Consider the following 14,433-nt stretch of genomic DNA (forward strand, 5'->3'; position numbering starts at 1 on the left):
AAGCATTTGAAGCATTAGCAGGAGGGACTACTGAGTGAAAGAATTATTAGATGCTAGAATGTCTACGTGATGAAGCCGCATAGTCTCTCCTGCTCAAAAGATCAAACCAAATGGTTGAATTACATGTTCCCTGGATGGCTCTTCAAAGAGTGATTAAACTTACATAAAATGGGTCCCATAAATCACAAAGAATTCATATAAATCCTTCTGGAGTTGGGAAAATCACAGGTCTAGGCCGATCCCCTGAACTCACCAATCCTGAGCGTGGTTACTCGCTTCCTGAGGTGGGAGTGGGCTGGCTAATCGAGATACTTGAATCCAAACTGCATCATATAAGTCTTTCTTCCGGGTATGCACAGTACATGGAACAATCAGTGGCATCCCAAAGAGGCTGGGGCGATTCTTTTGAGATGATAGGAAATACAGTTCTGTCCTCATCTGTATGCACAAACAAGAGAAGAGAGAGCTGAGAAGATAGGCCTCTGATTCCTCCATTTTGTTCTTCTGTGACTGCCAATAACGCTTATCATTACCATTTTCAAATTAGTCACTATCACTCTTTATTAATATGAAGAGAATTGTTATAGTGGAATCACTGGAAGGTTGAGATACTGCCAATTTCAGAGGGGCTGTCTATCAATCTTGGATTTTCAGCATTTAATATTTTCAAACTAGTTTGCTTTGATAAGACATTTCATGCACACACTGGATCATATGTAAAAACTAGTAGTAGTTTTGCAGCTCAAGGCTTTTAAGCAATTAAACCCCATTCTCTAGAAATCATGCCAATAAGCCAAAACTCCCTCAAAATACAATTTTTAAAAAATAAGCTGTTGACTACTGTTGTTACAACAGCAATTTCTAAACTTTCGGAAACTTATAAAACAAGCCTTTTTTAAAAATATACAATAAATTAAAGATAAAATATAAAAATATTTGCTTTGAGTGTGTTAAGAAGTTTTTTTATGAAATTCCTTAATAAATAGATACTTGCAAAAATTAGATTGGAAATGGTTGCTTAATAAAACAAAAATTTAGTGTAATAGGTTGTTGGGAGTTCAGGATTATTTAAAAAAGTTGTTAAGCACTTGGATGTTTAATTTCTTAAGTTGGTCTTTATGTAGCAGTGTAGCTAAATCAATGATTTTCTAAAACTCACTAAGGGTTAGCTAGTTTCTAAGTGAAATGACTTTTATTTCAGATTCTCAAGCATTTTATTTTGCTGTTATTCAGTTAAGCTTAGCTAAATACAAGATTTTAAGACCCCATTTCATATGTCAGTATTATTAAAGACCCACAGAACTGTGGACAGTGTTCAGAAGTATTTTTTAAGATCCTACAAACTTAGATTAGTTGTTCTCTCAAGCTTCTACTTTTATTCCATTCTAATTTTCGAATGATTTACTTTACTAAATAAGTTTCATTTTATTTATATTTTTATTAAAATCTTTCACTAAATTTAAATAACAATCTCATTCCTCCACCCTTCTCAGTGTATCTGTCTTCCTTCCTCCCTCCCTACCTTACTAACTCCCTCTCTTCCTTTGTCTTTTTGAAGTTGACTTGTCCTTTAGTAGTGTCAATACACTGTTTTTCTATTTCTCCCTTTATTCTCTGAATATTCTTGCCTATGTTGCCTTGCCTATTCCTCTCCTTTTTCTATGTTGCAGAAGGGAGTAGAAGAAAAACTCCCTTTCTGAAAGTAAGAAAACTTAACTTTCAAGGTAGTTGAACCATGAGATCAAAAGTATCTAAAGGAAGGTGGCATACTGTAGTAACTATCTACGATACCAGATGAGTAATAGACTTTTTGGGGTGATCACTCTGTAAGTTATATAAATATCTAATCACTATGTTTTTGAGGGGGTACGCCCTTCCAAATGGAATTATCTTCTGGAGGCTGGGTCCCTTGTAGTATAGGCTTCCTCTTCTAGGTGAGTGTTCTGTATCAGTGTATCAGCGTACCAGCTGGCATTGTGAGAGGCAGTGTTCAGCTTCAGTGAACGTTTTTTTTGAAGATCTTTCAACATTCTGCCCATCATGATGGGTGATTTAGGAGCGAACCTGCCTACACTGTACTGAGTGTTCAGCAGTTTTTGACCAAAAACTGCATGACTCCTGTGCCCTACCCTCCCTATTTACCCAATCACATCATAGCAACCCTGCGCCAACCCCTCCCCCCCAGATGAAGAAAGTCCTCAAAGGGAAACATTTTGCCAATGTGGAAGAAGTGAAACAAAAAACTGCAGAAGCACTAAAAGGCAACAAAATCAACAAGTACAAAATCTATTTTGAGCAGTGGAAACAATGTCTCCATAGGTGTATTGCACAAAATGGAGAGTACTATGAAGGTGACTAAAGATTAAATGTATAAGAATACATACACTTTTTTTATAAATTCTCCGTTTTTGGGTTCCCTTTCATATATCTGACACTAATGTCATAATGTATGTCAACTGAAATTGAAAAATTAAAAAAATATATTAAAAAAAGTCAGAAAAAAAGGACATTGGCAATTAAAATGGAGAAATGATAAATTCAATTAGTGTTTTGAAAGAAGGAATTAAAAGCCATAGTAATATATTGAATATAGGATTTTAGAAGAAAAGGGGAGGGGCAACCAAGAATACTTCCAGCCTTTAGCTTGGAAGAATGGCGTTGCTTTTCACAGAAATAATAGGAAAAAGGAGCTGACTTGGGACAGACAGGTGGTAAAATCAATTTTAGGTATTCCCAAAAGCAGTTGACTAGATCATAAAGGAAACTAGAAACAGGGGACTGGTTAAAAGATGAAAATTTAAAGTTAACAATATGGCTTTATGGCCCAATAATTACAAAAACCTGTACATAATGCTGTAGTAATTATCATGTACTTTATATAACATATATATGATAATTGAAGAGAGTTGTATTTTAAAGAGTATATCAGGGTTCTTTTTAAAAAGAAATTTTTTTTGAGAGGGGGCAGGGAAGGAGAAAGAGGGAGAGAAACACTGATATGAGAGAAAAATTGATTGGTTGCCTCTTGCAGACGCCCTGACTGGGGATCAAACCTGCAACCCAGGGATGTGCCCTGACTGGGAATCAACTGGCAAGCTTTCACTTGGTGGGATGATGCTCACCAAGTGGGCATTTTAGCTGATGGGACCAGTAGAAGCTGTGCTTAATGACAATTCCAAGTCACAAATGTACCCTGTAATTCTCTAAACTGTCTACTCATACAATCCTGTCTAAAAGATGGTCCACGGAATATCATCCACATGGTTAGAAACTCACTTTAGCCAAGGGTTAATAATTCAAAGAGGGCGAGGGAATACATTTCAAAGAATTAATGCAAAGCAAATAGCTATGCCAGCACCAGTCAGATCATCAAACAGAACGCAGCTAGCACTGAAAGCCTCCCTCTTGCTTCCTCACCATCATACATTTTTGTGTACCCGACCCCCCCAAAGCAAACAAATAAACAAAACCCTCTCCAAAGGCATCCATACTTATATGGCAGAGAGATGTACATGCCTACATGAATATATAAGAGACACAAACTTTCTAAAGAACATAGTATTCTGATGTACTGCTAACCTGTTGCTGCTTAATACATGAGTGAGAAATGTCATTTCATATAAAGGCAGTGATCATTTACAATAGCACATACATAATACATTGGAAGTGCGTACAGTGAAGATATTGCAAAGACACAAATGGCTGTCTTTCACAAGTAACAATGTCAAGACCAGCAGTAACTTGCCCAACATTAAACTAACCATTTTTCGGTGGACTGCGATGATGTAACCTGTACAGGGATTGTCAGGAAGAGATGGCATATGACCATTCACCATTCCATTTGTGAAGCTCTTCTCAGTTCCACACGGCACAACAGTGTTTGGCATTCCATTGGGGATGAATATTGGTCGGGGCAGGTCCCCATTGGTTAACATTCCATTTGTAGATGGAGAAGAGGATAAATCTACAAATTCAAAGGTAAGTACAGCATCATAAACTTGTGGTATTTTCATCTTTGCTCTTTACTCAAATATTGTGAGGACCTAGGCCACTCATAGTATAGTTTCTTTTAACAAAGGAAAAGGAGAAATATTTCAAATAATAACTCTAGATTAATTAGAAGATTTTAATTTCAGATTTTACTTTTATCACTCACTTTTAAGACTAAAAGGCAAGAATAACTGCTGCAAAGTGTAAGTAGAATTTTTGCAGAAACCTTTAGTAGTACCATGATGTGGCATGCAAAGAGTTGTACCACTTGTTTTCTTTTTCCTTTGCTCTAAAAATTCATTTTTCCATTCCTCTAAATATGCTGTTCAATATAGTAGTCTCTAGTCAGATGCTGTTTTTCCTTTTTTTAATTATTTCACTTTTTAAAAAAAAATTTATAGTTTAGAGCAGTTTTGAATGCACAGCACAATAAAGAAGGCACAGAAACTTCCCATATACTCCCTGCCGCCCCGCCATGGATAGCCTCCCCCATTAATAACAACCCCCACCAGAGCGGTACATTTGTTATTACTGATGAAAGATGCAGCTTTTTAAAATAAAATGAAATACATTTCCTCAGTCTCAGCCATGTATCAAGTGCTCAACAGTCCATGTGACTGGTGAATACTGTACTGGATAGTGAAGATTATATAAAATTCCTATCACTGCAGAGAGTTCTATTGATCAGTGAAGATCTACACAATAAAACAAAATTAAATCACCCACCAACCCATCAGTCCTATCTACTAAGTGCCAATGAGAGAAACCTCATTCTCTCGGAAGCTCTTTATAATTGGGGAATGAACCTAATTATCAGCAGTATAAAAATGAATAAACAAACCATATCAATGGCCAAAAGATTCATTAGATGATCATATTAAATCATATGCAGTATTAGATAAACAAATTCCTTTTTAATCATTTATTGTCATGTCGTCTGACAGTATATTCTTCTCACACCATCTGTTGCTATTTAAGTATTAGATAAAAGAGTAAAAAGAGATCTGAATTCCAGTGGTAGATTCACTCCTTACTATCTATTTAACTTAGTTACTTAGGTTCTCTGAATTTTAGGTTCCTCACCTATAAAATGAAGAATTTGAGTCAAACCATCACAAAGGCATCCTTCAGCCTCCAAAATTCTTTTGCTCTGATATTCTTAACCCAACCAAATATAAAAAGGATGACAACCTTTAGACCAGTATTTGAAGCTGAAATAGTGAAAAGAAGCTCTAGTTCTACCATACCTGTTTGTACTGGACTAGAAGCTGAAATTGGAGATCCAGGGATGGGAATTTCAAATGCACACAAAAATCCACTCACTGAGAGTCGTACTTTTTGGTTGTCCTGAGGGAAATTCTGTAGAAAAAGGGGCAAGATAAGAAGTGGGGAGGTGGTTCAGATAAAATGGAAAATGTGGTATATTTGAACTGAGTATCTTAGGTGCTTTCATCACTAATCAAACAAGATGAATAAATAGTATTCCTCAAATACTAGAAGATGAAAGCTTGATAAACTAACTTCAATGACAAAATTGTTATCCCTTTCCACAGAAGAGAAGAATGTTGTGTATTTACTGGTTTCTTGTTTTGTCCTTCGTATGAGGCATCTAAACCCAAAACCCTCAGAAAGATCCCACCTTTGTATTACATATGGACAAAATGTCAACAAGGTGGGAAAGTTTGTTCAGAAATCCCAAAGATGAGTATAAATAATACCAATGGTAGGAGCTCAGTTTAGGCTTGGCAATGTATTTATTAAATTGCTTGTTTCTCCAGTTGGTATGCAGGAAGAAGTGATTTGTATCAATTTGTCTTTACTCTGTAAATTTCTAGTATGTTGAAAAGCCATAAATAAGTACTAAAAAACCACATTAATAAATACATAAACTGCTTTAACTGAAGAAGAACTCTAGGGACCATGGTAATACAGAAGAGTGGCCAAGTGAAGTAGTAGCAGCCGCTGGGGGAAATACTCTACACAGGTAGCCTGGGCTTACATAATTCCCTTCTTTTAAAAATACCACCATCATTATTATTACTCCTTTACCCTGGCAGACAACCCTTTCAAGTTAGTGGGTTGGAAAACTTGTTCGGGTGTTGCTACATTTTAGTATCTCCCTTGGTCATTTAACTTTGTAATTAATTGGGAAAACTGCTCTTTGAAGAATGGAATCAAGGGTTTCTTAGAAAGAATAGTTAATACTACCTTTATGTTAGAGCCATGTACTTCCGCAAGAAGAATTTGTTCTGATTTAAGTCCACAGAGATCACTCAGCTGTTTTTTTAAACCTGTGTACTTTTCATCCATATTCAGCCTTAGTCCGTAACGTACAGGTGTAGTACCGTCCAACTTAATAACTAGTAAAGAGAAAAGATCTTTTATCAGCAAAATGCTGATTTCACTGAAAGTTTTACACTGTGTGTGTCTAGACTTGGAAATAGCAAACATTCCAATTTAGAATTTTTATCTTATATGCAGATGGTACTTAGGAATCATATTGAATGAACACATTTTTTTAATGTTCATCTGAAATAGAAGTGTGAGTGGCTTTGCAAGATTTTAAAGTGTTTCTGGCATGTTTGAAACTAACAGAAGAATCAATAGGCACAAAAATGGACCCACGTTCCAAGTCTTTGAAACCTCAAATAATGTCTGAAATTAGACTGCTAGATTATAACATGCTATTAATTTTTATAAGACCATATTATAAACAAATGAGCATACTTACAAATACAGGCTGCCTGAAAAGGTAAAAGACAATGGAGTTAAATAATTTTTCAGAATGTTGTGACCTACCTGTTATTTCTAAGTGCATATAACTGTCCATTGGTAGTGGCAAAGATAAAAAATTGAATGGGTCAAATCGGACACTTATATGACCACATGTCTTGCATTTGACTTGGGACCTTAACTGTCCGTGAAACAAATCTACAACAATTGATCTATTCCTTCTCAGATGGTTGTCCCAGGCCTATCAAGGAAAAAGATTAGAGAAAAAAGATTTTTTTTCCCCCAAAAGGTAAAAGAATAATATTTTTACATAAATTCAAAGAAACTGGTTAAATAAATGAGGTTTAAATGTCAAGAATATAATCCTTAACATTCATTTAAAATATAAAAACTTTCTGCCTACAAACTTATAATTCAAATGATTAAATGATATAATTGAAAATGTACTGCCTACTGAGAGAGTAGAGAAACCAGTTTTTCAATAGAATGTGTTTCTTTCTGCTCAACCTATAGAATATTAAATTCAGAGGAAAAATCCTACTTTCCTCTTTGTTATTACCATGGTAACAATGATGATTATTAAAGTTCTTTGTCCATTAAAAAGCAAATAAAATGTGTCTATTGGTCACTATGCACATTTTGCTAGCAATTATGGGACTCTTGAAGTTCTACTGAATAATTATTCCTATATCCTCTCCCAGAGGCATAAAATGTGAAAAGGTAACAGTTTTCTATTTTCATTAAGGATGCTTTGTTTTGGCATCACTGCACAAAAATTTAGCAGAGCAATACAAATTCCTTCACTTTTGTACTGAAATTCTGATCACAGAATTTAAGTTGTGCAATACACACTTGTAGCCAAAACATTTTACCTGTTGCTTAGAGTAGAAAATCAAAACCGACAAACCTCTGCAGCTACTTCCCAGTCTGGTCGGCCATCACTGTCCTTCAGTTCTACATACGGCTTCTCATGAACTCGGTTGAGATCTTCATGAAGACCATCCAAGAGAAAAGCCAGAAGTTCTTGGGAGTCTTGTTGCTGGAACCCATTAAACCTGGGAGCATATTTTGCTATGGTCCACTAAAAATATAAGAGGAATCAAACTCATTATTTGCTATTTCATAAAATTTAGAATGAACATGCCCCATAATTCAACTAGAAGCATTATAAGAAAGTACACAGTACAGTATTTAGTCTGTCTCTATTTCAGCAATATGTTTTGGATAATCATGAAAGCTTTCTAATCTTAATCTCAAATAACAAAAAAAAATTTTGGCCAATACTGTGTCCTAGTTCAGCATCATAAAAGCAAACAGTTCTTTAGGTACTCAGATGTTATTTAAAACAGTTAAGGCAGAAATATTAAAATAGCATTTGCTCACACTTAAAAGAGTTCCTGTTATAATGTTTGCTTTTACAATTAACCTTTCTTGTCTTGATGTATCCTAACTTTTATTATTAGTGGCAGAACAGCCTCATGTTTAACTATAAGGACTTACTAACTAGCTTGCAACCTTGGGCAAGCTATTTAACTGCTCTGAGTATTAGTTCCTCAGCCATAAAATGGGCCTAATAGGCCGTGGCCGGGTAGCTCAGTTGGTTATAGCATCATCCCAATAAGCCAAGATTATGAGTTCAATCTCCAGTTGGCACATACAAGAAGGAACCAATGAATACGTAAATAGGTAAAACAAATCAATTTTTCTCTCTCCCCCCTTTCCTCCCTCTCTCTAAGATCAATTAACTTAAAATGAGGATAATAACATCACTTTATATTACAGGGTCATATAGAAGATTAAGTGGAACAACTGGAAATAGTTAAGTGGAAATAGACGATAGATCAGTCTATCTCCCTCTCTCTCTCTCTAAAATCAAATAAATCTTAACAAATGAGGATAATAATATCACTTTATATTATAGGGCCATAGATAAGGTTAAATTAGTTAATACACATAGTGTAATGAGAACAGTGACTGGTAAGTGGTAATCAAATTTTTAGCTACAATTATTAATTTTTAATATAACTTTGCCTTGTTTTTAAATAAAAATAATCCTAACTTCACTGAAATTCAATACAAGTGAGTAATATAGAATTTTATCCATTAATTACATTTTTTCTTCCTGACACTTAAAAATTCTACAGATAGTTAAACTAAAAAGCTAAACATAAAACACATGTAGAGAGGAAAGTAGTTACTTAGACAACTACTTAGGACTTGAATATTTTTATATCACTTTAACTGCTTACCCGAAGCTTTAATGGGGCGATATTCTTCTGAGTTCCACTCCAAAGTTCCTGCACTAAATCCCCGTAGCATTTGGCCATATGCCCCTTCATACCAATGGGATTTGTCCTAGAGGTTTGAGAAGAAAATTTGTTGGCAAAGATTCTCATAAATAATCATACGGACATAAAAATGCCTAGTATCTGTTTTCTTACATCAAACTATCTTTTTAACATAAGAGAAGTATCCCCTGGCCCTTATTTAATACTAAATAGAACAAATAAGCTAAGACTTTTCCCTCCCATGTTAAAGAAAGATGAAATTTAGGTGATATTGAGTTCTTATCAAAGTTACAGAAAGTTAAAAGGCCAATGATCAAGAAAGATTACCTGTTGAGTTCATAAAGATGTCTCCCTGAGATAAAATACTGTGTCAGTGGCTGTGTGTTACTAACACACTGGATGCTTGAGTTCATGAAGCAGGTGTTTCCCAGGTTACTCAGACCTGTGGCTCCCTTTTCTGTGGGAACTGGAACAAACAATATGAGAACCAAAGTCTAGCTGTAGTAAGACATCATAGACCAAATGGTTACTCATATTCAGTGCAACAGTCTTATAACTTTTTTTAAAAGGCCTTCATTTCTTTTTATGGCTGAATAATGTTCTGTGTATGTATATGCCACATTTTGTTTATTCATTTGTTGATGGACACTGGTTGTTTCCATGTTTTGGCTACTGTGAATAATGCTACAATAAACACTGCTGTACAAATATCTGTTTGAGTTTCTAGTTTTAGTTCTTTTGGGTACATTCTGAGGAGTGAAATTTCTGTGGGGAATATGGTAATTCTCTGTATAGTTTTTTGTGGAACCACCAAACTGTTTTCCATAGTGGTGGCACCATTTTATATTCCCAACAGCAATGTATGACAGTTCCCATTTTTCCACATCCTCACTAATACTTATTTTTGTTTTATTGATTATAATCATTTTAGTAGATATGAAGTGGTTATCTTATTTTGGTTTTGGTTGAATTTCCCTAATGATTATTGATGTTGAGCATCTCTTTTATGTTCTTATTTCCCATTTTTATATCGTCTTTGGAGAAATGTCTATCAAAATCTGATAGTCCTTTATAAACCAAGTTGTCTTTTTTTTGTTGAATTACATAGTTATTTACATATTATAGATAATAAACCCTTATCAGGTATATGATTTATAAATAATTTCTCCCAATGTGGACATTGTCTTTTCACTTTCTTATTAATGTCTTTGATGCACAAAAGTTTCTAATTCTGATGAAGTTCAATTTATCTATTTTTCTTTTGTTGCTCTTGAAACTGATGTCGTATCTAATAATCCAATGTCAAATTCTAGGTCATAAAGATTTACCTGTATTTTTTTTTCTTCTTAGAGTTTTTTAATTCTTAGGTTGTTGATCAATTTGAGTTACTTTTTGTATATAATGTGAGATAGTGGTCCCACTTTATTCTTTTACAACTGGATGTGGGAATCCAGTTGTTCTAGAACCTACTTGATCACTCCACCATCATCACACAACATCAATGATTTGATATTAACACTAATTAAGAGTTAACCACTGCCCTGGACTTGACCACTGACCTGGACCAGATCACTGCTCTAGACTTGACCACTGGTGCATATGTGAATAGCACCCAGGATTTTGATATCTTTACTGATGTAGAATAAAACATCACCAGCTTCGTGGAAGAAGCTACTGAGGCAGTGGCAAGTGTCACTGATGATTATTCAAGAAAGCCCATGACCTGGAGCACCAGGGGAATTCAGTACCACCATGGAAACTAACGCATTCATCTCAGCACTTGTTAAGGAAACAAATGTTCTACCACCATGCCACCCACTGCTTTCCAAGAAGATTCTCAGCTTCAGAACAAGCCTACCACTACACAACAGAGGACTGCGTAACACAGAAAACTAGTGAAACACTGCATGACCTTCTCTGCCCAGGAGAAACAGCACGGCATTGATCCTGGGCTGAGTGGAGAAAATTTGACACAGTATGGGGGAGGGTCATTTCTTATTTAGTATGAGATAAATATATATATATATATATATATATATATATATATATATATTTAATTGCAAGGTTAGAAAGAAATTTGATGATTCAGTAAAAAGAAAAATAAGAGTGGCCTAGTCACTTTTGGAGCAAAGAGCCAAAAGTTGTTAACACTTCAATAGTTGAGAGAGGGGGAAAAAACAGTAACTTAAAGATAATCTATTTAAAAATAATACATTGGAGACTTACCCTTGTGTCTGTCTATTTTACTACTGTTTGCTATAAAGGACATTTCCTCAGGCCAACTCATATCTTTGTTTCGAACTGAAAAGACAGAGATAGGAATGTGTTTATTTCTTATTCATTGAAATCACACCAACTCGAATGCTTCTGTTAAAAAACAGAGTTATTTCTAGATCAGAAACTATAAACAAAAACAATCAAGTTATTTTTAGTAACTGACTCTGAAACCATTCTGACTCTTTATATTGGAGACTTTATAGTCACTTGGTTGGATTTAATTAGTAAGCTATTCCCTTAGTTATCTACCTGAAGTAAAATTATACTCAAACATCAAAAGAAGTAATTAAAGCTCTTAATTAGAAATATTACAATTCTTTCTTAAATTATGACAACTATGAGAATAATCTGTTTATTTTAATACAAAGGCAGTTAGCAATGTTTCCATGAATCTTGATGGGAAAAGACATACTTTAAGTTTTCAGTGACATGTATATAAATCTATGTGTGAATATATAAGTAAGCTCTGTTGGTAAGTGACCAGCTTTGATGACTGATAAAAGCCTGCGCCAGTAACTATTCCAAAAAAAAAAAAAAAAGGTCTTGCTATTCAAACTCAAAGTAACAGCTTGAAAATTTTAAGAAACTTTGCAAACTTTTAACTGAATTCATTTGTTTCTACCCATTATTTCCACCTCTTGAAAATGAACATAGACATATTTTTCTTTTAAAGTAATCTAAATAGTATGTAGGATTATATGAGGGTTTAATGGGTTTTCTTTACCATAAATAATATAATGATCAAATAGAAGTTGGAAAAATTATAAAATGGATTGTTAGTAAATAAATCTTTAAACTGAATCCTTAAAAATCTAATATAGAAGTAAGCTTCTTTCTTGTACCTTCAATTACCAGGTGCTGCTCATCTTGAATTTTCAAATATTCTAATCTATGATCTTCATCATCCAGAAGAGTAAGGTAATTCTGTGTATGAAGGAGGAAACATTTGTTAATTTGATTAATAAACTTGAAACAAATGTGAAAATAAAAATGAGTAACAATTAAAAATGGCCTTGTAGTTACATAACCCATGTGACAGATACTAGGTATACTATAGTTGTTCAGAAACTTGTAATTTAGATGGTAAAATGAGAGAAAACAGTGTATACTTCATAAACATGTACTTTATATTTCTAAAACAAAGTTATACAGTATTTAGAGGAGAACAGAAGAAGGCTCATTACACAGCAAATCAAAATTCATTGAAATTTAGATTTTCTGAAGAGTTTATACTAATTTTCTTTACTACCCAGTATGAAATTCAGGAAATGAGCTTGTGATCAAGATGGAACTTGACTGCTTACTAGGAACTAAAAATGTAAAACCAAATGTCATGTAGTAGAATTATACATTTTTGTTTATGCTTACCCTGTCTTACTTTTTACAGCTTTCCTAAGGGATATGATATTATTTTCCTCATTTACTCATGAGAAAACTGAGATAGAATTACGTGACTTTTCCTTGGTTATATAACTAACAAGTGGCAGAGCCAGAACTTAATCCCTGGTAGTGTGGCTCTAGGAGCTGTGCTCTTAATGACTAAAGGAGGATGTAAAAAAGAAGGAACCAGGGAATAGAAAATTGGTTAAAACTACTTATGGTCCAATATCAGATTATAACCTGAAAACATAATACAAATTAAGCAATTAATAGCACTGCCTCTGCGGAAAATGGAAGATAAGGGTCAGAGAATAAGAAGGAAGAATGTTGTCTATATACTTTTCTATTTGAAATTTTTAACATGTATGTTATTTCAGAACAAATTAAAAATAAGCTCTATTTAGTTGAAAAAGGATATTTGCTGTTACTTTATAACAATAATCTTTATAAGATGATACTGTTGCCCTGGCCAGGTGGCTCAGTTGGTTGGAGCATACAGGTTGCAAGTTTGATTCCTGGTCAGGACACATATCTAAGTTTTGGGTTCAATCTCCAGTCAGGGTGAGTACAGAAGGCAATCCATCGATGTCTCTCTCTCACATGAATGTTTCTTTCTCCCGTCCTCTCTCTCTCTCAAATCAATAAACATATCCTTGGGTGAGGATTAAAAAAAGAAAAAAAAGAAAAAGGGTGGTACTGTCCATGATGGTCAAGTGACAAATATCTACATGTATGTATGTATGTAGTAATTTAAAAGATTAAGTTTTCACTGAGATCCTTGGTATGGTTTCCAGCATAATTACAATAGACAACAATCACACATGGATTTAACACTTGGTCTCTTAGTGGAGGTGTCTTCATGACTCTGAGATGCCTCTTACCTCACTGTTGTATAGCCACAGGCGCATATCTTCCTCTTTGATGCGCAGCCTCTGAGATAGATATTCATGAATTTCCTTGATGGTCTGCATTCGACTAAAACAGCCTGTGTAGGCTAAGACTCGCTTTAATGGAGCATTTGGAGAAGGTACATTTCCTATGGTCATGGTAATCACAATGAGGAAAAGACAGATATTTTAAAAAGCACCCGTCAGCAATGGGGATTACACTATTTTAGGGAATAATGATGAAAAATGAGAATTAAAGGTTTAATAATTTTAGAAATTAAGCAGCTTTAAAATAAAACTTAAAATCAAGACAGAAGGCCCAAGTATCTTAGAGTGAGTCCAAAGCCTTAACTTTGAAAGGAAGGAACAAAATCAGAGACCCAAATAATGGGCAGTACTCAGATCCCAGAAGAGTGGGAAATATAAACAATAGGCATTAGTATTTTGGCTGCCCTCAACTGGATCACACTCAAAAATCAAAACTTAGCATATGGATGGAGAAGCTAAAATGGAACTAGATTTGAATTTCACAGATACATAACTGGATTCGCCTGATCCACTTTCTTAAACTGTTTTTGAATTACGAAACCTATCACTCTCAGGCAATTAATTAGCTCAATTACCTGGCACACTGGCACAATTACGTATGAAAATTTTACTTAAAATTCTAAGTAGGTATACACTCTATGTGGCCAAACACAATCTTAAAGTGAAGCCAAGAAGCTTCCTGAGACCAAAAAAAAAATTGCTTTACTGAAAGGTAAAAGGGGATAAAACTCAAACGGCCTGCCTTCCCAATAAGATGGCAGCAGACATGACCTTAAACTTCTACAAGGCTCAAGGTGGAAACAAAAAGGTGGCAATAAGGGGAAAGAGTG

At 34.6% G+C, this 14,433-nt stretch overlaps 1 protein-coding gene across 3 annotated transcripts in view; it reads right to left on the bottom strand.

The window, feature by feature from the left end:
- Positions 1 to 14,433, bottom strand: part of USP32 (ubiquitin specific peptidase 32) — a 128,330-nt gene that overhangs the window by 14,647 nt on the left and 99,250 nt on the right. For all 3 annotated transcript variants that reach the window (XM_054574848.1, XM_054574849.1, XM_054574847.1), the window contains exons 17-27: positions 13,550 to 13,704; positions 12,131 to 12,212; positions 11,238 to 11,312; positions 9,339 to 9,477; positions 8,973 to 9,078; positions 7,631 to 7,804; positions 6,790 to 6,964; positions 6,199 to 6,350; positions 5,238 to 5,349; positions 3,762 to 3,964; positions 254 to 438 (exon numbers count right to left, since the gene is read on the bottom strand). In XM_054574848.1, the coding sequence (XP_054430823.1) occupies positions 254 to 438; positions 3,762 to 3,964; positions 5,238 to 5,349; positions 6,199 to 6,350; positions 6,790 to 6,964; positions 7,631 to 7,804; positions 8,973 to 9,078; positions 9,339 to 9,477; positions 11,238 to 11,312; positions 12,131 to 12,212; positions 13,550 to 13,704 (1,558 nt within the window). The remainder of the gene's footprint in view (positions 1 to 253; positions 439 to 3,761; positions 3,965 to 5,237; positions 5,350 to 6,198; positions 6,351 to 6,789; positions 6,965 to 7,630; positions 7,805 to 8,972; positions 9,079 to 9,338; positions 9,478 to 11,237; positions 11,313 to 12,130; positions 12,213 to 13,549; positions 13,705 to 14,433) is intronic.

This window comes from Pteronotus mesoamericanus, unplaced genomic scaffold (genome assembly GCF_021234165.1).
Source record: "Pteronotus mesoamericanus isolate MK-2021 breed Mesoamerican mustached bat unplaced genomic scaffold, CSHL_Meso_final contig_269, whole genome shotgun sequence".
Classification (NCBI taxonomy): Eukaryota; Metazoa; Chordata; class Mammalia; order Chiroptera; family Mormoopidae; genus Pteronotus; species Pteronotus mesoamericanus.